A 27,124-nucleotide genomic window follows, 5' to 3' on the forward strand; every position below is an offset into this window, starting at 1 on the left:
AGAAAAAAAAATGTGAGATTTTCACTAGTCTTATGTTTTATAACTGAATTTTAATGTCCATAATTGTGAAACGATGATCATTGAGCACCAAATCTCTGACTCAAACAACATGTTGTTCCAGTTGAAGTATATGGTCTACCAGAGTGTAGGTCATCTTCAACGCATTCTCTGCCTTCCTCAAACAGCTTGTACCACTCAAAAACTCTTGTTTTTGATATTGTCACCAAAGGCTTTTTGCAACATTTCCAACATTTTTGTAGAAGTAATTCTGTTGCAAAAACAAAATTTAATGAATGTTCTTTGTTTGATTACATCCAAAATTTTGAAAAATCACCAGAACGAAAATTCTTTACACATAGAATAAGTGTTTATTTGAAAATGGAAATAGGTGATGACATACAGATTGCAGCTAGATGTCAACAAAAATCATATCAAACAGGAAAAACAACACCTTCTTGCATATGCACAGTTTAAATGAACCATTCCTGATGTTTTTGATCATGGTAGTAGAGTACAATGATATTTTCCATCTCTTGCCAACACATTTGGAACTTTTAATCTTTATGTGCACTGCAAAGGATTCAAATAATAATTATTTTAATAGTATGAAAAAGACATTATTAATTTTCTTTTAATAGAATTTAATAAACTGATATTTTATAAAATATTTTAATGAGTAATCTTTTAAATAAAACAAAAAATTTTAATACAATTCATTAAAATCCAGAGACATTGAACTGAATTTGAGATTTTTATTGTTCAAAAAATCACAGAAAATTAATTCGAACAATTGCAGATTTGAAGCAGTAACTGCGCAATGTCAGAAAATTGTCGAATTGTCGGTGAATCAGAAAACAACTCAACAAAATTTTCTCCCTTTTCCAATGCCTGAGACAGAAGAGGATCAATTGGAATTGTACCTATTAATTATAAAATTAAATAGTAAACCGAATGTTTTATATTTTTTTTTAGAAAAATAGATCATTAAGATTATTTTAAGAATAGTTAAAAGCTCCAAACAAAGTTACCATTTTTAATATTTCTTAACATGACTGCCACAACATTCATATATGTCTGACAGTCGATGTCAGATTGAGCCATGTCATAATTGGCAGATACTTAAAACTTATTTTGAGCAATGTCATGAGTATTGACACAATTTTATGACTTTAAATATTCTGAATGGAACTAATCAGATTTTTTTTTAACTTTTTGGATATCAATAGCATACAATACTATCATTATTCTGCTTTAATTTTGGTTCAATTTCTTTAATCCTTTCAAACAAAGTTATAATTTTTGTTTATTTATCTTACTTTTTTGGAGGACTTGGTACTGCAAATGAGGTATATCTTTTTTTTACCCAAAATGGATTCATTTAATATCAAAACAATTACAAAGTTCATCAACACCTAGACACCGGAGTGAAAATTATCCCTACATCAAGAACCTGTTACCAGTGTGCTTTGTGAAAATACAGTTTATCACAAATGTTTTTGAACTTTTGAACAGTTGTTCTTCGGGTAAAATTTGAGGGAATGCTTCAAAAAGTGGAACATGAATATTTAAAACAAATCAAACTCCTGTTAGATGAAATCTGTTGTGATGGGCATGCACATTCATAGAAGCCGACCTTTAATTACTATCTAGTAAGTAAAGGTCGGCTTCTATGAGGGTCTGCCAGGCTACTGATAGATTGAGTTCCTCTTTCCAGTTGACGCAGGTAGTACTGCAGTTAGCTTTGTACATAGCTATGGCTTCTAGCCATTTAAGATGCTCCTGGTGGGGTGTACTGATGACAATCTCAGCCTTGTCAAATTCTGCCTAGATGTCTGGGTCAGTTGCATATGTGGCAAGGGCAGTGGTGTGTCACCCATGCTGTAGATCCACTCGGTGTTCTCATATACAAGTACTTAAGGAGCATTTGGTAAAACCAATATATAACAGGTCTTTGTCTCATCTATTGGTACTTTAAGGAATCAGAAGATAAAAACCGCAGCTGCTTTCAACATGATAGGGATCATATCATTCACTCTAATGCATTTAGAAAATTGGGATGGAGTCTTTAAGAGGGATGGAGTAAACACTGGGAAATATGTTACGATCAGGAGAGTCTTTTTTCCATTCCAGAGGATGTCAAAGATCATAAGACATCTCCTATATGCTATCTAAATATGATGTTTGTTGACTATCTCCGTGTACACCACCTTAATAAAGGGGTTAAAAGTGATTGAAACACGTGTTAGACTGTCAGGAACAATGTTGGTCCTTGGATTCGTGATGGGTGTGCATTGCAAACGGTGTTGTCACTCAACCAAACGATGTATCAGATTAGGGTACCTGTGTCTGGTTGCTATCTTCTTGAAATGAGTTAACTTGGCAGCTAGGGCTTGCAAGGAGGATGAGTGAGAAAAGGTCCTTTTAACCAGAGCATTGAACACTGCAGTCTTGTACAAGAATGGGCCGCAAGAACCCACAGACATGTATGTAGAAGATGCATTAGTTTGCAGTATACCGACATGCAGATGGTGGATCTTTCCAATCTAATGTTTATGTCCAGAAAGTGGACTTCAGTGTTGCTAGTTTGCTCAACCCCTTAAGCCATATGTCATTGATGGCTTGTATAAAGGACGACATGTCTGGCACCTTATTGACAATTTGGTGTACTTATGATGATCCCAACCTTTGACAAGGCTTAGATTGTCATCTGTACACCCCACCAGGAGCATCTTAAATGGCTAGAAGCCATAGCTATTTACAAAGCTAACCACAGTACTACCTGCATCAACCGGAAAGAGAAACTCAATCTATCAGTAGGGGCAGATCCTCATAGAAGCTGACCCTTAATTACCATCCACCCACGAATGCACATATCTTCATCTAACAGAATTTCATCCAACAGGAGTTTGATTTGTTTTAAATATTCATGTTCCATGTTATGAAGCATTCCATCAAATTTCACCTGAAGAACAACTATTCAAAAGTTCGAAAGCATTTGTGATAAACTGTATTTTCACAAAGCACACTGGTAACAGGTTCTTGACATAGGGATAATCAAAACAATTATTTTTAATTTAAAAAATGTATTTTCTTGATTTTTGTTAAAACAGAACAGTTGCAGAAGAAGTTGCAATTTTCTTAGTTTGACTGACATAATTTATCATATGATGCTTTAGCTACAATATGAAGAAAGTTTGATTTCTTACTTTGCAGTTAAGAATTTTTTCCCAAGAATTCCATGCAACACTTCAACTACCCAACAAACTTTGGTTACCACTCTAAATTTATTTGTATGTATTGTAGAAAACTGGCTTTCACCATTTTTAATAATGCTGGCATTTGTAAGCAAAATCCATTTCCTTTCAAGAACTCAGCAGCCTTTATCAAACACAAATAAACTGTCATTACAGAGTAACAATTTGAATTTTTCTTCAGTCAAAATAGTTGATGCATCATTGACATGTGCAAGATATGCTACGAAAAATCAGTTAAATAACCGTTGGTAGTAAGGATTGTGAACAGTTTGCACAAATGCATATGCTTTCAGCCACCATATGATTTTCTTTGGTATAAGTTGTTTGTACTTTTTCACAAAATGCTTAAGTTCCATCAGCAATAAACTTAACCTGTAAAGGAAATAACAAACCCACTAATTTGGTTTCTCTTGCCATAATTTCTCTCTGTTTAATTCCTCACAACAAATATAAATTAGAAACTGCATTCTTAAAAGAAATAGTCCTATTTCTTAGCATATATTTCCAATTAGTTGACTATTTTTTTAAAGAAAAAGACTGTAGCTAAAGCATTGCATGGCGAGTAATGTCAACCAAACTAAGAAACTTTAAATTGCTTCTGCTACTGTGTTAACAAAATCGATAAAAATAAACTTAAATTAAAAATAATTGTTTTGATATTAAATGGGACCACCTTGGGAGGAAAAAAGTATATCTCATCTGATATTGCCAAGTCTTCCAAAAAAGTAAGATAAAAAACAAAATTTATAAAAGTGCATAACTTTGAAAGGGTTAAAGAAACTGAATGAAAATTAAAGCAGAAAGTAGTGGCATACTGAATTAACCCCACTCAAAATATTTAGTCAAAAATTTTTATTTTTTTTTTTATTTTTTCAACAGGTGGAAACAGAATAGAGTCCAAAATTTGCAAAGACACTATTTGGGTTCAAACAAATGTTTTTCAAAGTTTTGCCAAATTTTGAGATGGGACCATAATTTGTATAGTTAAAATAATATAGCTCAGTTAACTGAGTTTTGGACTACATATTGTTTAAGTTATTTTGATTATTATGCAAAATTATTCACACCAAAAATATCTTATTTAATAAAAACACTATAAGCAATTACCTAAAAACTTAACATTTGCATTATCAGCAAATAATTTACCATTTCCTGTAGAAAAGATATTTGTACATTCCTGTAATGAGAAAGAATACAATTATTCAAAATTACTTTTTATGCATTATTTGATTACTTATCAGAAGCCAATTTTGCTCCTGAACTAATGTTTACCGAACAATTCGGACAGACGAACCCACTCATATTTTCAATTATTCCCAAAACTGGAATTTCTGCCTTCTTACAAAATGTCAGTTCTCGTCGAACATCATTAATTGATACACCCTGAAACAAAAGTAAAACTTAATTTTAAAGCATTATATTTGTTCTAAAAATTGTTGAAAAATAATCACCTGAGGCGTCGTGACCAAAATGGCACCATCTGGTTTCAGTTGTTTAATATTTTCAACGACAGATAAATGTTCGTCGGATGTACCAGGCGGTGTATCAATAATTAATATGTCAATATCTTGCCAATATACATCTTCTAAAAACTGTTTTATTATTGCTAGAAATACATTTTAAGCTATAAAACTTCTTAGATTTTCTGCAGAAAGAAATACTTATTTCACTTAGGAAGCAGAAAGAAGAAAAATTTCTGTTAAGTAAAACAGATACCATTCTTTTTTGGTCCTCGCCATATAATGGCATCTTCTTTACGTTTTAAAAGAAATCCTGTTGACATTACGGCTAATGATTTTTCATTATCAGCATAAACTGGTACCCAACTAAAAGAAATTTTAAAACTTCGATTAGTATTGGCAAAATATGGTTTGTAATTTTTAAGAGAACATTCTTCTACCCTTGTTCACACTGATGTACATCTTTATCTTCTAAGCCCAACATATGGGTGATGCTTGGACCACACAGATCAATATCCAGAATTCCAACCTACAAACAGATATTTATTGTAATTTAACTTTTCATTTGATCACCTTTCTTTTTTTTTAAAGTTGATTTATGAGTAGACTTGGTGATGCTGGTGAAGAGTCCCAAATGTTATTGCTCGAGTCTGTAGTAAATGAATATTTGAGTTTTCACTTTTCTTGCAACATATAGCAGGGCAGCAATAAGCATAGTCAGCTCATGTCACCACTGAAACTATTTCTCACAGGTAAAACATTTTGTTTATCTCTGCACAGGTTGCATCAAGGCCACTGCATTAGTTAGATCAAATGGGGTCTCATACCTCAATTTTTGTGAAGTATGGAAAATATATCAAAAACTATACAATCAAATCTCAGTTTTCAAACAACTCATTTTTTGAACAAATCGGTTTACAAACAGAATTTCATATTCATATTTGCCATGGTTGCTGAATAGCTATTCAGCAACCATGGCAAATATGAATATGAAATTCAGCAAGTGTCGGCCACAAATCACAGAGACTCAGATGGTCAACTTCCTATACTTCCTATATTAAAGAAAGTCGACGGCCCAACCAACCAGTGACAGGACTGGTTCAGAAGTTAGTGGTGCTGAGATTGTATTTCATCATTAGACATCAAAACACAGGTCATCAATGATGTTTCTATTTAAATTAGATTTCAATGCATATGTGGGAAAAATACTACTTCCATTTTTCAATACATACCACAGTTGAATTTAAATCAAATTAATTAATAAAACTGTGTTAACAGACATTTATGTAATATAAATGGCATCCAAGAATTCGTGTTTAAAGATGCTTACATCAAATTAAATAAAAATTCACCATAAATGTTTTCAAACTCCCCAGAGTTCTTCTTCTTCTATGTATGAAAACTTGAGATGTAGTTAATTTTTATGTATTTCATAATTCTGATTGTATAATATTGAGTTCATGTAATTGATATCTATCTCACTGGTATTAATTTATGTAACATATGTGATGTATTTGTGATATGCACTTGCATAGTCGAACTGTAAATTTATTATTCTTAATAATTGATCGTGTTAATTAATTGTTAAGTGTTAATTAATATGATTACAAATGATACTGTGTATCAATTGAGTGTGAGAGTATTGCCTTTGATGGCACATCATAAGTGTTGTCCTGCAATACAAGATGCTTCTGCAATAAGTTACTGCACGCGCGTGCAATTAACTATATACTATTGTACGCGTTTATTATTTAAAAATGTATATATATTATAATCATATATTATGTATTTAATTTTACTCATATTTTATGTAATCAAGGTTATACTCATATATTATGTAATTAATATTATATACTTGTATTCACCCGGTTATGCACAAGCGGCACCGGGATATGTCTTGTGACATATACAAAATAAATATCTGAATCTGAATCTGAATCTGAATCAGGTATTAAATGGATGTCCGAGGGAATGTAAAAGCTTTGGAACACAACCATTTGAACAATCATTCGAATTGGACACACAAGAAATTTTTTAAAAGAGTCATGTCGCACTTGTGCATTCAGATGCCTAACAGAGACCAATGTTTAAACATTGGTGGCAATCAGCACTTGCCAGGCCATTAAAAACCAACTCCTTATAATTAATGCATGTAGAGATGAAACTAGATTTAAATATGTGCACGGCCTCCAACCATCTTAGGTGCTCAATGGGACTCAATGTCTGGATTGGCAGCATATGTAGCGAGGGCTGTGGTATATCGTATGTTGTATATCTGTGAGATGCTGCTGTAATCTGACTCCCAAGGAGTGCTTAGTTGAGCCAATGTAAACCAGGTCCCTATTGTACCTATTGTTCCTAATGGGGACACTGAATAATATGTTCCATTGGACATCCATTTATAGCCTGAAGAAGAACTCTGGGTAGTTTGAAAACATTCGTGGTGAATTTTTGTTTTGTTTTTTCTTTTAACACTGGTCATTGGTTCGTAGGGTACATTGTTGACTATTCCCTGATGCTGTGTGTTGTTGTTTACAATATTAATATTCAATATTTATTAATATAATATTACATTACATTTGTAGATATTTTTTGCATGAAATATAGCTAAAAAAATGCAAAAAAGGCTTTATTTTGGGGGTCAGAAATGGATTAATCCATTTTATGTTATTTCTTATGGAAAAATTTGTTTCGTTTTTAGAAGAAATTGGTTTTCAAACAACTTTTAGGAATTAATTACATTCAAAAACCAAGATTTGATGGTAATTATACCTTTTACATTGTTAGAAAAAGGACAAATTACAGAAATAAAACACTCACCAATTGACAAAAATGTGTACAATGGGTGATCAGTTAATGAACATAATCCATTCCAAGACTTTGTTCACTATCTGAATTGTTCATTAACTGATTATCGATTTACCATAGGCTTTTATGGGAATTTGATTAATTCATTCTGAAGTTCCCAAAAAATAAAAAAAGTATATACTTTCTTACTATGTTTATTTATATGTAATAATAAAAATACATATATACACAGTTTTACATTTTTCATAGTAATGTTTTTTCTGTTTAAGGGGGTTAAAGAATCTGTCTAATGTCAATTGCTTTTCTCTTTTCTTCAAGATTTTTCAGAAGTAATTAATAGCATTGTAATTGTAGAGATCCCTAAGCCTATTAACCTCAACCTGGTTTGGATGCCATTCTAAGACCGTTGTTCTGACATCATTCAACTTCTTCAAAAAAATGTTTAATAGCAGATATCGACATTAAATCTCTTTTTCAGAAGAAAACATATCTCACCAAGTTTCTTGGTGTTCTTCATTCAAGAGTTCTTGGCATTTTTCTGTCGCCAGATCTGTTTCAGGTTCCATTATGAGCTCTTCAATGTTCTTTATTTCTCAGATGTGATTTTTGTTACTCCTTAAGCTGCTTGAGTCTTCTTGATTATACTGTGTCCTTCTTAGATAAGATTGAACTGTGGCCTACTGTAGATTTGTTCAAGCCATACTGCTCAGCAACACCAGACATCTTCTGCCCACTCTCTACCTTTGCTATTATACTCTCACCTTTCCAAAATAAAAACCGACACAAAACTTAACAAGTGCCTGCCCAACAGCCTCAGAAATACTATAAAAAAACTGTTTCTGTCAGAAAAATAAAAAGCTGGAATTACAAGGGAGAGTTTCAAAGTTCAGAAGAATACTATCCGATCAGTATATACTAAGTTAAGAGTCGATGTCGATGTCTCCCGTGCTCCAAAAAGTTGCAAATTGAGAGAAGACCAATCGGTATTCATTATTTTATGTTGTTTCTTATTGTGTTTGTTCTGTGAGGTGTTCATTATCCGATCATGTGTTTGTTGTCCAAACATAAAAATCTTTCGCAAAAGTGTTCGTTATCAGATTTGTTCGTTAATTGATCACCCACTGTATTTTGTTTATTTTTGTAACATGAACAAATTCAAAAAATAAACATATCAAATTTCATTTCCCTGTAAAATATCTCAGGTTTCACAGATTGACATCAGGCTTGTTTGTAATTGGAGAAAGATGTTTCATCTTTTAAGGTCAATACAGGAAAACTTCATTTCTTTCAAGAGAAATTATCAGTAGAGTTGGTGCAAACTCCTACTTGAAACAAACCAGGAGAAGTTTTATTACTCTCTAAACAAAAGCTTCATCTGACTTGTAAATACAGAATCTCATTTTAATAGATTAATGGATCACAGAACAACAGATTTCTTGGAATAATTTTCCCCAGATCCCACCAAATCAATGTAATTTTACCTCCTTTTAGCAGATCCATAACTCAGAATAACAGATTTTTTCTAGCCCCAGCTAATGTAAACTTTGCATTTTTTTCAGCATTTAGTTAATAGTTGGGTGTTTCCAAAAATTTACAGAGTTCAAAGATGAGATTGTTACATCTCGGATATGTACAGTATAACTGAAGAATTGTATGAAGAGAGTCAGCATGCTGATTTCATTGAGGAGGAGCTACCTAGTGAATGTTATGACACCGATCCAGATGTAATGCCAAAATATAGCAATGACATTGAGTCTTTCCAAGTCATGAAGACCTTCCTGACAAGTTTCATCATAAATGAACAGGCTTTACATAACATGCTAATGTCAAGTGGTTGTTGTATTCAATAGGCAGAAAAGTGGCATCAAAACAAACCAAAATGAAGTTTTCCTGAACACACAAATTTGGAAAGAAAATTCTGTACTATTCAATACAAAAACATGGAATCTGATGAATCCATACTGAATCACGATTTTACACACTGGAAATTTACAAGCTATTTGTCCTCCATGTCTTCAAACGACTTTCTTGAGTAGCATGGCCTGAAACATTCCAGCTATGCAGTAGATTCATAGGAAATGCACCTCCACACTCAACTTGTTTGATATATACAGTTTATTTACGAAAGAATACAGTTTATCAAGATACCACATTGTACTGACACAATAACAACTGAGGACAAGTTAGAATAATTGGGAATGTCCACTCAATAATTTCCATACGGTGGAGAGGCTCTATCCACACTTTTGTCCGATCTTAGACCTCACCCATGCCTGAGCATTCCTTCCTCTCTCCCTACCGTCAGCAGACTTGCCAAGTATCTGAGATCTAAGTACTATCAGTACTGAGCCTTACCCTCCACACACTTTTCTCCAGTCTTTGTCCCCAATTTAAAGGTTTTTTTGGGAACCAACTTCTGACCAATCAGGAGGAAAATCATAAGCAAAGCTTTCCTTTATGTCCACACTGACCTGAATGTGGATAGTCATTCTGCCCTTTGTTCACTTGTTTAGTTCCTGTTGTTCACATACCAGATTACACCTGAGTCCGATTTAACTAATTACACATTACATAACCTTGATAGTCCAATGTTTTGAAATCCGACATGCTCAGTAGTCCGAGGCACCGCCCATCAAGGTCACCGTAGTCCCCGTCCCCGTCACGTGTCTGCTTGCACAGAAGCATGTTGCGACATAAATCTCCCCACCCAATTTTTACACGATGACACACATTTCGTATGTTTTCCATGAGCAGTTCTGTTCAAACAGTTGGAGTAGGGTTTTTGTGTGTGTTTTGTGTGTATGGTTTTAGTGCCAAACTTTTATTTAACCCTTCCCAAATTGCGTGATTTTCCGACCGCACTTTGGTCACATGGTGTTTCACAGAATCCATTTTTTTCCCTAAAATTGTAAAATTATTGGCTTTGCTTCAAAAATTATTATTACATCTTTGTTTTCTTTATTTTCTCTACTTTTAAACAGTGTAAAATATTTTTATATTGACACAAATGCTTTATTTGCATTGAATTTAATGTAATTTGATACGAAAAACACAAAAAATAAACATATCAAATTTCAATGTGCTGTAATTTATCTCCTGTTTCACCGATTGCCATCAGGTTTGTTTGTAAATGGGGAAGAAATATGACACTTTCAAGTGAAGTGAGTAGAAATTTTGCACTACTGCAAGAAAATTTGTCAACGGACCCCGCGTTACCCTCTACCATGAAAGTCAATAAACGCTAATTGTTTTATGACTATACTTCAAACACTTCTTTCTGAGTTGTAAATCGACTAATTGACAAAGTTCTTACTTCATTTTACTCATGTTTTAGTTAACCAAAATGGGTGTTTCATTTCCATATTAACCTAGGCAGCATTTTACTCATAAAATGTAGGAATATTGTAGGCTACTGCTAGCAAAACAATGCCAAATATGTAATCACTTTTGGTAATCTGACACCCCTTTAATCTCATACCTATCGAATTATCAAAGGACAACTGTACTTTTTTTTTTCCCAAATTAATACTTTACAGTGCTGTATTGTATAGACAAATTTATAAAATGAAAGATGTGTAATAGAACATTGGAGAAAAAACAACAGAAAATTGAAATAGATGACATAATAAAATGTTTTGAGTTTGAATAATTTTCCAACTTGATTGTTAAAAAAAAACTGGTTGCAAGAATTGCGAAAGACAGAAAAAAGAAAAACAATAGAGAAAATATTATGACAACTCAGCAATAGTGGTACATTGCAATAACTAGAAATGGGAAATTTTAAAAAGTAAAATACAAATTATAAGAAAGAATAATATTATTAGAATTAAAAGGGCAATAATGTTGAATAAAAAAAGCAACAAACTTTAATAAAGGATTACAAATAGGTAAGGTCTAGAAAGATTATGTAGTGCAAGAAGATACTGTGGGGAGAAGTGGGCACAACTCAAGGAGAGAAAGTAAAGTGTAAACCAGAAGTATGGCATTGTATTATTGAACAGTAATTAGTTCATCAAGAAAATTTTCTTAAGATTAAAAAATAAAAAATTGGGTGATTAAAGATTAAAAGATAAAACATTAAATTTTTACCTTTTTTCTGAATTTTCTGAAAGTAAGAGCCAACTGTACGGCAACTGTACTTTTTCCAACACCTCCCTTTCCTGACATTACCAACAAAATATGTTTAACATTAGATAAATTTGATGTTTCACCTATAAAGTAACAAAATTGATTATTAACTGTAACAAACTAACTTATACTACTTAAGTAATAATTAAATAAAATAAATACAGTGGTGCCTCGTACAACGTACTTAATCCGTTCCAGGTGCACGTCCGTTAAGTGAAACGTCCGTTATACGAAACGCATTTTCCCATAGAAATACATGTTAAAACATATAATTCGTTCCGCAGCATAAAATAACCGTACTGTACCATAAAAAATGAAAATGGAGCAGACACCAATTATGCCGGGTAGTCAGATGTTTGAGGAGGAGGTGGAAGAACACTTTCTTTACACATTCATACAGATACAGACTTTTTACACATTGCAGCGGGTCTTTTTTTATTGTTTTTTAATCGGAGTCAGATTCAGGAGAGGCTACCGGAACTTGCAGGGTCAACTTCTCTTGTTCCATCCTTTGTTTTTTGCCCGCTGGCTTCTTGAAAAACATGACCAAGGTGGTCTGTTTCTCTTTCTTCTTTAACACCTGTCGGAAATGACGGACAAAGGTGTCATCGTAGAGATCATTGATCCTGTTGGCCTCAGCTCTGTTTGGATAATGAGTGTTGGTAAACTCCTGAACCTCTCCCCATTCGACAAGAAAGTTTTTGTCAACTTTCACTCCTGATGATTTCTTGCTTTGTTTCAATTGAAATCACCTTTCTGTTTTTTAGAAGCCATGATGCATTATAAATGACTTAACTTGCCAGATTATATGATACGAATAATTCTTTATTAATTAAGATCACTAAACACTCCTACGAGCTACTCTCGCTCCGTTTGTTTTTTACCTCTTTTCGTCCCGCCACCTCGGCATCTACACAATTACATTTCGTTTATTTGAATCGTCAACATATATTACATTACATTTAATGTTTATTTAAATCATCAACATACATTACATTACATTTCTACTTCAGATATACTAATAATACATTCTAATAATACTAATATATCCCAAAAATAGCAGATTGTCATTGGCAACGGCAAAAGAGTGAAAACATTATTCGCACTTGTTCAAAGAAAGTCCAATGTTCGTCTCACGTAACTGCCGAAAGAAAAGTCCGTTGTTCGCAGCAAGTCCGTTGCTCGAGTGACGTAACGGTCAAACAGAAAGTCCGTTATTCGCAGCGTCCGTTATTCGAGGCGTACGTTATACGAGGCACCATTGTATATTGATATCTTTGCTGATAATAATAATGATCAGGTAAAAATTTTATGGGACTTCAGATTGCATATCAATAAAATCCTAGTGTACAACAAACCAGACATAACCATTATCAAGAAGAAAAGGTGTGGATTATTGATGTTGTGATTCCTGGTGACAGCAAGGAGCAGGGTTAATGATAAAGAACAAGAAAAAATTACAAGACACATGGACTTGAAGACTGAACTCCAAAGATTGTGGCACAAACCAGCAACAGTAGTATGTGATTATCAGTGCACTGGGTTCCGTTCCCAAAAACATGGGGCAGCACTTGAAGCAAATCAACATTGACAAAATTAACATCTGTCAACTTCAAAAAGCTGTGCTGCTTGGGCCTGCAACATTCTAAGCCATTACATTACAACATACTAGGTTCTTGGGAAGAACCTGATGTGAATGTTAGTCAGCACAAACATGTGATCTGTTTGTTGTGATTCATCTAATAGAAATAAGTCAATAATAATAATAACTCCTCTCTCACCAGTCACCACCTTGCTGTGGTAAGAGAGCTCAGTAATTCTGAACCTCAGAGCTATGCTGGCTGGAGCATCTGCTCCTGGTAGGGTCACCCAAGCCAGTAAGGTCTGTAGGTAGAAATGAAGCCAAGAGTGACTGAACTGATATCAGTGGAGATCTAACCATGGTTATAACATGGTCCATGTGTAATACTGGCTTGGTCACCAGTGGTGAAAGCAACACTGGTCCAAGTATGGCTACTGCAATTCCCACACAGCTGTAGGAAACCAGCTTAACATTGATGTTTCTGAGGCTTATATAATAGACATCTTCATTCCAAGTATTCATAACAAAAAATGCTCATACTGAAAAAAATCAACAAATATACTCTACTTGCACAAGAAATAAGACAGCTGTGAGGAAGTATTTATTATATCTGATGTCCTCTCTTCTACTGGTGTTATACCACATACACTACACAGAAATCTAGCAAAGTTAAACCTTAATAAAAACATATATATGACACTAGACAAAGTTGTAATATTGAACACGTCACATTGTTAGGAAGTTTTTAGATGTTGACACATAAACCAATAACACAGAAGCTTAATGTAACACTTGTTTGGGTAGCTAAGCCTTGACTTTAGTTAGTTTAGCATAGTACTTGGAACTAGTATCCACTGAGCATGACATTTGCAAAAAATAATAATAATAGTGGAGGAAGAACAATTAGAAAAAGTATCAGTATTTTATCCATTCAACCATTGATGAGTTAAGCACATAAGGAAGCCAGTATTAATTATCAGAGCCCAGACACAACTTGTGTTGTTTTAAAGTTTCAAGTAATTTCAAAAAATTATAATGTTTTAATGAACTTATTTAAATTATAAATGAATGTAATTTTTTCCTATTAACTTTTTTAAAAAGTTTTCCTACTAGCTTTAGTTAAAATAATTTAACTTAAATAGTACAAAGTGGGAAAATAATTTCAATAATACAAAAATTTTCTTGTCAAATCTGAAATTTTCCTTTTTAAAGAATTTTTTGATGTTCATTACTTGAAGTTTGTCCTAATTGAAATTTTTGAGCCTTATAAAAATTTGTTCTGAAACCATTGTCATAAATAAATTTTGCATTTTTGGATGTCAAAAAGTCTGTTAATTATTATGTGGTTGTTTGTAACGAGAGATTTTTAAGTCTGCGAATAAATGTTACAAATAGAAACACAGGAACAAAAATGTGTATGATTGAATATTCCTTTAATGCTCTCTGAACAGGTTCTTTTTTCTTGTTTTGTTACAAAGATCCCAACTTAACGGGTTTCTTTACCCTATTATCTAGGGTTTCTCATTTCCCGGTCTTTTGCTTGTCCCAGGATTCTGGGATAAAAGTGAACTGTTTCCCGGGATCCCGGGAAATCCCGGGATAGAATCAATTATTTTTAAGGTATACAAAATATCTTGAAATTAAATTATATAATTATTTTTCATTTTTTAAAGTAATTTTAAAGTTCTGTATCATCCAAAATCATATTAATAATGCTGTGTAAGATATATAATGAAAATTACCTTTGAATTACGTAGAAATTTTCACAAATAGAAAAAAATTTATTAAAGTTTGCTAGAAACTGCATACAACAACAAAAATGCTTTGAATTGAGTTAAAGATAAAAAATTGAACTTAGATCAAACTTATAACTTAGAAGGTAATTTTCGTTTTTTAAATAAAATATAATACAAAATATTGTAAACTTTTATAAGATTTTAAAAAGCAAAGATGATCAATACTCCGATCACTCACTCTAATTCTTATTTTAGTAATGAAAAGTCTTGCTACCGAGAATGCCCTTTCCGATTCAATTGATGTGATTGGAATCGTGTTTAATGCATTTAAGAGAAGACAGATATAATGTGTTTTTTCACCTGTAGCCTGGAAGATTTCGAGTTTGTTTTCTAGATTGTAGTACTTCTTTTGCTCTCTGGTATTTTTGATTTGCCTACCTCTGCTGCTTTAATAGCGGCATCAAGCTTATAGCTCAACAATTCGGCAATTTGTTTGGCTTCAATAATCAGGTTTATGAAGAAAAACTTCATACTTGCAGACTTTATACTCGTTTGTATCTTTGTCCAATTTGCACAATCTGGCATTTATTGAAGCTACTGGGCATGGTTAAAAATTAAGACAGCGTAAGCACAATTATTCCATATATTACAGGTTCTGACAAGTAAAGAATTTTCAGAGTCCTGGCACAAATAAGCTACGTATTGATTATCGACCATTTGTGGCATGCCATAACGAGCAAAATAAAAAAAAACTAATATGTAGGTTTAAAATTAATAAATACAAATGTATTCTGACAGTGAATGAGATAATTATGCTTTTTATTTGCAAAATTTCTTAACTTTAACACAAAATAAGAAAAAAAGTGAATTTTTAAGAAATTTGCGGGATTTCCCGGGATAAGAAAAATTTCCCGGGTTAGAAAAACAACCGGGATCCCGTTTGAGAAACACTACTATTATCCTCACAGGGAAATAGGTCGTCTCCTATTCTCGTACAAGTATATAATATATGCACATGTAACACAAAACCTTGATAACCAACTTAAAAACTAATCTTATGTCTCACGTAAAACTAATATAACAGGGAAACAATTAGATTTAGGAAATTGTAGAAAGTATAAAGAGATAGATAGAGAGTATCTGGGTCCAGGTTGATTGATCGTTATCTTCGGGGAGGCGCCCTTTCATAGATATGATCTTTAATCCTTCTTTACTGATTCAGCAATTCGTTCTTGAAGTTCTCCGATTCTTTTGGTTTTCCTTAGTCCCTCGTGCTTCTTCCTCTCTAACCTCAACAGTCCTCTCTTATACCTGCTGTCTTCTTCCCACTTCTCTCTTTTCAAGCTTTGCTCACTACACTGTATGTCCGTTCCTTTTGAGGTCCAGCCAAAAAGCATTCTCCTCTCTCCTCGCCTCAGGCTATATTTTCTTTTGTTTATTTCCCCAAATTTGGAGCAGCACTAATACCTTACACCTTTGTTTCACCCTTGGTTCTGAGGAGGAGTAAACCTCCCCCCTCAAGTAGTTATATATTTTTTTTTATAAATAGAGATATACAATGTGTTTTAAGCACACACTATGTCTGATACTATGTTTCAAAAATAAGCTTCTATTGAAGAAGCACTCTCATCAATATCTATGCATGCTTGGCCACATAACTGATAGATAAGATGTCAACTCTAAATGAAGGATTTGCCACTTCCCAGTTATTGACCCCCTCTACAAGCTGTAGGTAGGAAGCTTAAAACACAAATCATATTTAATTATAAAAAACATAAGTTTTGAATTGCTATTTTTAATACAGTCGACCCCCCTATAACACTAGATAATTCCGTTTTATATGAATTCCATGTTGTATGAGTCACTTAAATTTTACAAATACGTGTGCCGAGCTGCGAACGGCTCACGTATTTGTAAAATCTAAGTGACTCGTACAACATGGAATTCTTATAAAACAGAATTATCTAGTGTTATAGGGGGCTCAACTGTATGTTGGTCGTCTTAAACAATACAATTGCAGATGTGAACGATGCTGTTGAGATCTTAACAAAGCTATAGAGCAGTATTTTTCAACCTGTGGGTCGCGACCCCCAGGAGGGTTGCGAAGCCTTACACGGGGGGTCGCGGGTAGAAGAAAAAGACAAATGTTTGTAGGTCCTACACTACATTAAAAAAAGCTACAATTTCAGCGAGAATTACGGCCCACCCCAGAAAATGATAGCGGAAAAAGTGTTGAGCTGATTTCCAAAAGGAAATAAAAAGTAGAAAAGTAAAAGCTGAAAATTCAGATCCTAAAAAAAAAAAAGAAAAAAGAAAAACAGAAAAAGAAAAAAGGTCAACAGTTCCCTGTGCCGAATGTTATAATTAAATGAAGTTTCATACTTTATGTGTGTTAAATTATTGTCAATTCTTCCGAAATTTTCATTTTAATCAACAATAATTTGTCTCAACAGAAAGAAAATTAAATACATAGTTTTTAAGATCACTGATATAGTTTTAATATGGCCCTAGGGGGTCGCCAGAATTTTTTAGCTTGTAAAGGGGTCGCGTATTCGAGAAGGTTGAAAAACACTGCTATAGAGCATGTCCATAGGAGCAAAAAAGTCAAAGAAGCCATACCTCTAAATGTAACCCTTCGCAAGATATAGCCCCCCGAAATTGCGAGTTGCACCTTGAGATCCACTAACAACTGTGTATTTAACTATTTAGCCCATTGTGATTATGCCAGCTTTGAGTAGCCCACTTGACTGTTCTTGAAGTACTAGATGTTATATACTGCTGCTCACTATTGCTCGCACCAAAGCACTTGGATCCCCCTAAAGGGGGACCCAGGTGCTTTGGTGCGAGCAATAGTGAGCAGCAAAGCACACAACTACATGTGGAGCATCAGTCAAGGTTTGCTATCACTTGCCTTGACAATGAGGAGCATGGAGAATAGACATAGTACTGTTACACAGGAAAAACTGTTTTTGGTCAGTAGAAGTTAATGCATTTATTATTTGTTACAGGCACTGATCGCATGCCTGTAACATAACTTGCTTGAAAGCGTGATGTCCACAAGCAAGATGGCGAGCGAAACTGCTGCTGATGGATTCCACATTTGGATGTAAATATCTTGCAAAGAGTCAGGTGTTGGGCTTTGTGAGTTGTGAACAATTGGCATTGTGACAATGTCATAATAAATAAATTACATGGAAGTGCCAAAGACATTGGACACCTCTGGTGGAAAAACTGTGACAGCGACAATATTACAGTAACCAGAAGTGAAAGAATGGAGACAAACAGGGACAAGACTACATTCCAGGGACAAACCCAGGACACTTCCTTGCTGGAGACAGAGGGTCACAATCGGAGATGGATGTCATCCTACCTATAGTACTTGGAAGTAGTCTTTAGACTGATTTCAGAGGTCTATACTTATCTTGCAAAGGATTACATTTAGAGTAGGGGTGTCCAACCTTTTTGTTTCTCTGGGCCGCATTGGAAGAAGTCAAGGAGTTTTGCGCCGTAAGTATATATAATATATACTTGTGGCCCAATATACAAGTATATTTAAAAATTAACATGTCTAGATTATAATAATAAGTATTAAAACTTTATCAAGAAAAAGGATATTTTAAAAAATTATTTCTACAGACACCTACAATTTTTACTTAGAAATAGATAAATTCATTTATTATAAAAGAGACAAATGAAAATTTATTTGAAAAACGCAATTACTTGTTTTATTTGGGTCTCTAATTAATAAAAAGCGACGAAACGCCATTTTAAAGTGTGTTTTTATTCAATTAATGTAATTATAAATAATATGTAGCCGAAAAAGCAGTCAAAGCGCCAAATGATATTTTTTACGTCAAACCCCAAAAAAAGTAGCCACATTTGGCCCAATGTAGCCAAATCTTGCAACGTTGGAAGAAATACTAAATAAAGCTGGAGTTGTGAATCAAAGGATTATAGATACAAGTGCGGGATAAAGAGACAAAGGACAAAAGATAAAGAAGTATAAAAGGTTGAAAAATTACAGGTCCATATTTGCTGAACAGAAGATCAATTTAACCTTTCTCACTACTACATCTTTTGTCCTTTCTCATCTTTCCCTCCTTTTTCCAAATTTGGGTCTATAATCCTTTGAGTCACAACTCCAGCTTTATTTAGTAATCCTTCCGCATTCACACATCTCCAAGTACAGTGTTTGAAAATATTTTCTTTCCACTCAAAAATAAAATATGAATAAAGGTTTACGGCTTTGTGAAACTTTTTTTTGAGTTTACGCTGTTGAAATAAATAAATAATAAAAAATTAAAACATTTGTCGGTTTTGTTTACACGTTTATTGGGCCGCATTGAAACTTGCCTTGGGTCACGTGCGGCCCGCGGGCTGGACACCCCTGATTTAGAGGTATGGTTCCTTTAACTTTTTTGCTCCTATGGACATGCTCTGCATCTCTGTTATGGTCCCAACGAGGTCATTCACATCTGCAATCTTACCCTTTAACAGGGCCAGATCATCGCATAGACAAATGAGACAAATGTCTAGAGCCCTATTTTTAGAAGGGCCCAGTCAAACTCTATTTTGAAAAGATTTGTAAATAAGATAGTTTACAATATAAATAAAATACTTTCCTTACTGGAACCACACAATAAATAAAAATCAACACCTTTAAACATCCAGCAAATCGTTTTTTAATATTTAAAAACGCTTTCGAACGCTTTAAGCGATCATCATCAGTTAACATTTGTGAATCGAACGAAGAAATTCGAAAATTACGTAAAACGAAATTCAAAAAGCGATTACATAAATATATGTAAATACGTTAACATTTACCAAGTTTAAATAATCTTAAGAATTATAAAAGAAATAAAATAAATTATATGCATCCAATAAAAATTATCTTATATAATCTTCCCGCTTACATTACGTCACTCATCGTAGAAGGATTTCCATGCCGACGATAATCCGTCAGCATCCCTATGATTAATACAGCTTGTGTGCATTTGCGCCTTGTGAATTTCTAGTTTTTCCAGATGTTTCACAGCCTGCCTGGATTTTGTGGCTTTAATGATCGACGCCCGATCCCAAAAGACTTCGATATTCTGCTGCTTGGCAAAGGCCGCAAGCACCGTAGAGTCTATGTTTTTATTGACTGATTGCTTATGTTCAGCAATCCTTTTCTTTAAGTTTCTTAAGGTTGCCCCTATGTACACTAGATTGGTGTTAAATCTACGGTCTTTTAATGGTATAGAGTACACCCCTGCCATTGCGCTGTGTTCGTAATTGCCTTTATCGTTCCTTAAGAGCCTGTATACGGTGGGATTACGTTTGTAAACTATCCGTACATCCTTATCCCTGGTAACTTTCTTAACCATTCCTTTAAGGAACGGTATGTAATTGAGTACGATTCTCTCTTTGCGTTGATTCCCTCCCTGAGAGGGGAGTCGCTTCCGACAATTCGCGATGAGGGCATCTATTCTTTCTCTACGGTATCCTTGCTGCATCGCCATGTTTTTTATATACTCTAATTCTTTGTAAGTGTCGCAGACGCTGGTGCAATGCGTGTGTGCCCTCCTTATCCACGAACGAAAAACGGCCATTTTTATATGCTCAGGGTCTGCGGAGTTCCTAGGAATGACGATAGGAAGATAAGTAGGTTTCCGGTATATATCTGTTCCGATTTCACCATCTTTGCAAGATATAGTTAAATCTAAAAAATTAACAATGCTTCCATTTTCTTGTTCCAGCTCCAGAGTTAACCCATACGGGTTGTCGTTGATCCGATCTAAAAACTGATTAACTCTGTGATTATCTTTCCATAAAATAAAGATATCGTCCACATATCTTGCGTAAGCCAATATGTCTTCCTGGAATGAGGGGAGTATATCATTTTCGAGATTACGCAACACTAATTCGCAGAGTATAGCTGACATGGGGCTACCCATCGGTACGCCCCGTGTCTGTAAGTAAGTTTTATCTTCAAATTGAAAGAAAGATGTGTGGCATACTAAATCCGCCAATTCCAAGATCTCCATGTGGTATTTCATAGAATTGCTAATTTTTGCTAACAAAAAGTCTCTCAGGGCGCAAAAGCAGGGAGGTAATTTAATTGACGGGTACAGAGCTTTGTAATCTAAAACCGTCATCCATTCTTTATCCATAAGCATGACATCCTCCAACTTTCTTAGCAACTCCACCGCATTTTTTACCGAAAAAGGCGAGTCTTGCATATTTTTCCGTATAAACTTAACCAGTTGTTTCTCCAACTTGAACGTAGGAGCATTACACTTCTCCACAACAGGGCGCAGCTGTGTTCCTGGCTTATGTGTCTTTCCGAACGCGAAAATTCTTGGGGTTCTCGGGGTCTGCACAACAGCCCTCTCCATATCCAGAAGACAGGCCAAAGGGGTTAGCGTAAATCTTCTCACCCTTTGTTGTAAAGCTTCTAAAAAATTATTCGGTGCAATAAGTGATTCTGTACTAATAATGTATTCATGCAATTTCCTTCTATATGAATCCCTCTTAATGAGCACCATACCCTTTGTTTTATCCGCTTTTATGAGTACAACATCATTCCTTCTGAGCCAGTCTCTGGTTTCTTTTATACATGTTTGGAAACGTAACGCGTTTTTGTTGTTTCGTTTCTCATTTTCGGCTTGGAATCTCGCTTTCCATCTACAGTAATCCTGCATAGTTAAACTCATGTTCTTTACAAGCAATTCAACATTCGGAATGATGTCCTCCGGGCGTACTATCGGTGTAGGAGCAAAGCAAGGACCGTACTCCAAAGCATTCAACAAGCATTGAGGGGGAGAAATGTTGTCCCAAGCGGTTAAAAACATCGTTTTTCTTACCCTCGGTTTAATATTATGGCGCTTGAATAGCCATTTTAGCTTCTTAATATACTTGCGTTTCAGCCTATTCTCTAAGGAGTAAGATAAAGCAATCACCCTGATATTAACCTCCTTCAAAAGATCTTGATTCTCCTTATAAAGTTCATTTTCCAAATTTATGAGATGGTGCAGCAATCTATAATATAGGCGTCTTGTACATCTGATGGCCTTATTGAGGCATAAATTCTTCAACTTCGGCAACAAACTGCGACAATCCACAGGAAGTCTGATGCGATGAATTGACATAGGGAAAACCCCATTCAACCGACATTGGCTAAGAAATTCGAATTTCGTTCTCACTCTGTATGTAAGCGGGAAGATTATATAAGATAATTTTTATTGGATGCATATAATTTATTTTATTTCTTTATTTAGTTTTAACTTTTATAATTCTTAAGATTATTTAAACTTGGTAAATGTTAACGTATTTACATATATTTATGTAACCGCTTTTTGAATTTCGTTTTACGTAATTTTCGAATTTCTTCGTTCGATTCACAAATGTTAACTGATGATGAACGCTTAAAGCGTTTTTAAAATATTAAAAAACGATTTGCTGGATGTTTAAAGGTGTTGATTTTTATTTATTGTGTAGTTCCAGTAATAAAAGTATTTTATTTATTCAGTAATGGCTTCGCTGGCCAAAATATATAGGAAAGTTGTCCTAAAGTTATGCAGAGCGAAAACGAAATTCGAATTTCTTAGCCAATGTCGGTTGAATGGGGTTTTCCCTATGTCAATTCATCGCATCAGACTTCCGGTGGATTGTCGCAGTTTGTTGCCGAAGTTGAAGAATTTATGCCTCAATAAGGCCATCAGATGTACAAGACGCCTATATTATAGATTGCTGCACCATCTCATAAATTTGGAAAATGAACTTTATAAGGAGAATCAAGATCTTTTGAAGGAAGTTAATATCAGGGTGATTGCTTTATCTTACTCCTTAGAGAATAGGCTGAAACGCAAGTATATTAAGAAGCTAAAATGGCTATTCAAGCGCCAGAATATTAAACCGAGGGTAAGAAAAACGATGTTTTTAACCGCTTGGGACAACATTTCTCCCCCTCAATGCTTGTTGAATGCTTTGGAGTACGGTTCTTGCTTTGCTCCTACACTGATAGTACACCCGGAGGACATCATTCCGAATGTTGAATTGCTTGTAAAGAACATGAGTTTAACTATGCAGGATTACTGTAGATGGAAAGCGAGATTCCAAGCCGAAAATGAGAAACGAAACAACAAAAACGCGTTACGTTTCCAAACATGTATAAAAGAAACCAGAGACTGGCTCTGAAGGAATGATGTTGTACTCATAAAAGCAGATAAAACAAAGGGTATGGTGCTCATTAAGAGGGATTCATATAGAAGGAAATTGCATGAATACATTATTAGTACAGAATCACTTATTGCACCGAATAATTTTTTAGAAGCTTTACAACAAAGGGTGAGAAGATTTACGCTAACCCCTTTGGCCTGTCTTCTGGATATGGAGAGGGCTGTTGTGCAGACCCCGAGAACCCCAAGAATTTTCGCGTTCGGAAAGACACATAAGCCAGGAACACAGCTGCGCCCTGTTGTGGAGAAGTGTAATGCTCCTACGTTCAAGTTGGAGAAACAACTGGTTAAGTTTATACGGAAAAATATGCAAGACTCGCCTTTTTCGGTAAAAAATGCGGTGGAGTTGCTAAGAAAGTTGGAGGATGTCATGCTTATGGATAAAGAATGGATGACGGTTTTAGATTACAAAGCTCTGTACCCGTCAATTAAATTACCTCCCTGCTTTTGCGCCCTGAGAGACTTTTTGTTAGCAAAAATTAGCAATTCTATGAAATACCACATGGAGATCTTGGAATTGGCGGATTTAGTATGCCACACATCTTTCTTTCAATTTGAAGATAAAACTTACTTACAGACACGGGGCGTACCGATGGGTAGCCCCATGTCAGCTATACTCTGCGAATTAGTGTTGCGTAATCTCGAAAATGATATACTCCCCTCATTCCAGGAAGACATATTGGCTTACGCAAGATATGTGGACGATATCTTTATTTTATGGAAAGATAATCACAGAGTTAATCAGTTTTTAGATCGGATCAACGACAACCCGTATGGGTTAACTCTGGAGCTGGAACAAGAAAATGGAAGCATTGTTAATTTTTTAGATTTAACTATATCTTGCAAAGATGGTGAAATCGGAACAGATATATACCGGAAACCTACTTATCTTCCTATCGTCATTCCTAGGAACTCCGCAGACCCTGAGCATATAAAAATGGCCGTTTTTCGTTCGTGGATAAGGAGGGCACACACGCATTGCACCAGCGTCTGCGACACTTACAAAGAATTAGAGTATATAAAAAACATGGCGATGCAGCAAGGATACCGTAGAGAAAGAATAGATGCCCTCATCGCGAATTGTCGGAAGCGACTCCCCTCTCAGGGAGGGAATCAACGCAAAGAGAGAATCGTACTCAATTACATACCGTTCCTTAAAGGAATGGTTAAGAAAGTTACCAGGGATAAGGATGTACGGATAGTTTACAAACGTAATCCCACCGTATACAGGCTCTTAAGGAACGATAAAGGCAATTACGAACGCAGCGCAATGGCAGGGGTGTACTCTATACCATTAAAAGACCGTAGATTTAACACCAATCTAGTGTACATAGGGGCAACCTTAAGAAACTTAAAGAAAAGGATTGCTGAACATAAGCAATCAGTCAATAAAAACATAGACTCTACGGTGCTTGCGGCCTTTGCCAAGCAGCAGAATATCGAAGTCTTTTGGGATCGGGCGTCGATCATTAAAGCCACAAAATCCAGGCAGGCTGTGAAACATCTGGAAAAACTAGAAATTCACAAGGCGCAAATGCACACAAGCTGTATTAATCATAGGGATGCTGATGGATTATCGTCGGCATGGAAATAATTCTTAAGATTATTTAAACTTGGTAAATGTTAACGTATTTACATATATTTATGTAATCGCTTTTTGAATTTCGTTTTACGTAATTTTCGAATTTTTTCGTTCGATTCACAAATGTTAACTGATGATGATCGCTTAAAGCGTTCGAAAGCATTTTTAAATATTAAAAAACGATTTGCTGGATGTTTAAAGGTGTTGATTTTTATTTAAGATAGTTTACTTTTCTGTTGGACAATGGTATAATACTGGTAAAACTGTTAAAATATTATATTATTTAAATATTAACCAAAAAGGTTAAATTAAACAAGTAAAACGGCAAAACCGTATTTGGGACACGACTATGTCTCGGAGACAGTACTAAACGGAATCACTTTGACACTCAAAGCGGATCTCGTTCTGATTCTCCAATCTTCTTTGGCATCGCTGCTTTTGGGTGCGATCGTTCAAACTTTGCTGGTCACGACCACGAGGTCGTCCACAATACATTTTTGGTGAAATTAACCTATCCAATTTCGAAATTTCTCTCCGTTGCAACCCGTTGACCCGGGTTGAATTTTTGTCGATGCCTAATGAAAATTTCCCGTTTTTGAAAAAAATAATTGTGGCTATTGTATCATCCGAAATTTTTTTTTATTTTGCACAAACAACATACAGTTTAACCCGATTATAATGTCATCGAATGTAACGACAATCCTAATATAACGTCAAATTTTTATCGGTCCCACGATTTTACTATACTGTACTAGATAATGTTAAAAGAAACCTACTTGTACGACATAAAACGCTGTTTTAATGTCATATTTGAAGCACTCCCAAATTTACAAATTTAGATTACAAATTTTTTTTAACAAAGAAAATACTACGTGTTCAGTCCTAGGGTCAGAGTTCACTTCCTAGAACAACCGTGGGCGGTACTCTCACCACCTGACTTCGGTTTGCCTGTTTGTACAGAGAGTCGCCATTTCGTATTTTACTTTGACTCGGTTCTCGGTCCCCTGAGTACCTACAAGTCTGGTTTGTTTTTTTATGCGCGTATGATTTGGGCACTTAATACTCTGTGCCAAATTGCAACTCCTGACATGTACTGTACTCCTTCATACCTCTAAGCTGGTAACACAGCAGGCAGTACCATTTTATAAACAAGACATAGTCTTGTTGACAATTAATATTTTAAGGTAATAATTGTTATTGTATAACAACTTTTGTTAGACATTTAATAAAATAAATTTAAATTTTTTAAAATTTATAAACAAACTGTTCAAACTTTTCTAGAAAAACTAAAAATCATTGTTGTATATTAAATATTTTTTATTAATTAATAAAAATTTAAGATTTGTTTTAGTTTTTGTATATTATTTAGTGTTTTTTATTTATTGTTTTATATTTTTTGTGCGCTCTATTTCTTGTGAGAGAGGGAGGGGGCCCGGTAAGAAGAAAATGTCTAGGGCCCCAAAGTGGGTTAATCCGACCCTGCCCTTTAAACTATACACAGACCTTGCAATATCGTTACCACTATTTCAAGAATAAAAATAAATATTGGTTAAGAAATCAATATTCTAGATGCAATATATTTCTGATATCTGTTATTTATTTTTTCTTTTTATATACACGACACCCCTTTCTTGATTTATAACAATAAATTTTCAAAATTCGATGAAATACTCGCCTTTTNTTTACTGTAAGCCTTACGGGGAAGGCTTACCGTAAAGAACTGTCCATCCCCCATGTTTAACGGAATAATATACAGCCTATGTCCACCCTGAAGTTCCATTCTAAATATTGGTGAAAAAATTTTTGAAATCGGATGAGTAGTTTTGGAGATTACCTGCTGCATCCAAACTTACATACGTACAAACATTACCTCTTTATTATATTAGTATAGATTAATTTTATTTTAAAAAATTAGAATTCGAAAATACTTCTAATAATTTCGGGTTGAATTTTTGTAGAAGAATTTGCTGCAACAGAAAATGTTTATTCAAAATTTACCGATAGCTGAAGCTCCAAATAATTTATTTTTCAACTGTTATGTTGTTTTCTTTTATATTTTTACATCATACAAATTCTTACTTAAACTATGGTCTTTTTATCTAACGGTCTGTCAACTTGATGACGTTTTCTATTCATACATTCTGAAGGGGAATATTTTGCTGACTGCTGGTGCAAAGACTAGCAGTTTGGTAAACAAAAGCAGTAATGGGCATGTTCAAAATCTCAGCCCGCTTCCAGCACCTCAGTTCTAAATCTCAGGCAATTCCGATGCTGAATTCAAAGCAAAAAAGTTTCTGAATTCTACTGTCGCTGTCGCCTTCAATTATATGAACGTTGACAGGGGTAAAGAAGAAA

General features: G+C 34.6%; 3 protein-coding genes across 4 annotated transcripts; 1 reads left to right on the forward strand and 2 right to left on the reverse strand.

The window, feature by feature from the left end:
* LOC111635844 (cytosolic Fe-S cluster assembly factor NUBP2 homolog) lies at positions 1-25,927 on the reverse strand. Of its 2 annotated transcripts, XM_023380944.1 has the most exons (8): positions 25,879-25,927; positions 11,612-11,733; positions 5,155-5,243; positions 4,971-5,080; positions 4,706-4,860; positions 4,527-4,637; positions 4,362-4,431; positions 1-570 (listed from the first exon to the last, which is right to left on the reverse strand). In XM_023380944.1, exons 2-8 carry the CDS (start codon positions 11,687-11,689, stop codon positions 410-412), a joined length of 774 nt encoding a protein of 257 aa, XP_023236712.1. In that variant the 5' UTR covers positions 11,690-11,733; positions 25,879-25,927; the 3' UTR covers positions 1-409. The 2 variants fall into 2 exon arrangements, with proteins under 2 accessions (XP_023236712.1, XP_023236713.1); XM_023380945.1 differs by lacking the exons at positions 1-570; positions 25,879-25,927 and adding an exon at positions 698-920.
* LOC111635841 lies at positions 19,888-21,801 on the reverse strand. The gene has a single exon (XM_023380942.1). The coding sequence runs from the start codon at positions 21,799-21,801 to the stop codon at positions 19,888-19,890; it is 1,914 nt and encodes a 637-aa protein (XP_023236710.1).
* On the forward strand, positions 23,189-24,781 carry LOC111635842. Its single transcript, XM_023380943.1, has one exon. It carries the CDS (start codon positions 23,189-23,191, stop codon positions 24,779-24,781), a length of 1,593 nt encoding a protein of 530 aa, XP_023236711.1.
* Positions 25,928-27,124: the final 1,197 nt, after the last annotated feature.

This window comes from Centruroides sculpturatus, unplaced genomic scaffold (genome assembly GCF_000671375.1).
Source record: "Centruroides sculpturatus isolate CEXI.00-Female unplaced genomic scaffold, Cexi_2.0 scaffold931, whole genome shotgun sequence".
NCBI lineage: Eukaryota > Metazoa > Arthropoda > Arachnida > Scorpiones > Buthidae > Centruroides > Centruroides sculpturatus.

Coding starts and splice junctions, on each gene's coding strand:
- LOC111635844 (XM_023380944.1), bottom strand. CDS start 11,689: ATGTCAGGAAAGGGAGGTGTTGGAAAAAGTACAGTTGCCGTACAGTTG. Junction 5,244..11,611: donor TCAGAAAATTCAGAAAAAAG/GTAAAAATTTAA, acceptor ATCTGTTTGTAG/GTTGGAATTCTGGATATTGA. Junction 4,432..4,526: donor TCGTCTGTCCGAATTGTTCG/GTAAACATTAGT, acceptor TTCTCATTACAG/GAATGTACAAATATCTTTTC.
- LOC111635841 (XM_023380942.1), bottom strand. CDS start 21,801: ATGTTTTTAACCGCTTGGGACAACATTTCTCCCCCTCAATGCTTGTTG.
- LOC111635842 (XM_023380943.1), top strand. CDS start 23,189: ATGGTGCTCATTAAGAGGGATTCATATAGAAGGAAATTGCATGAATAC.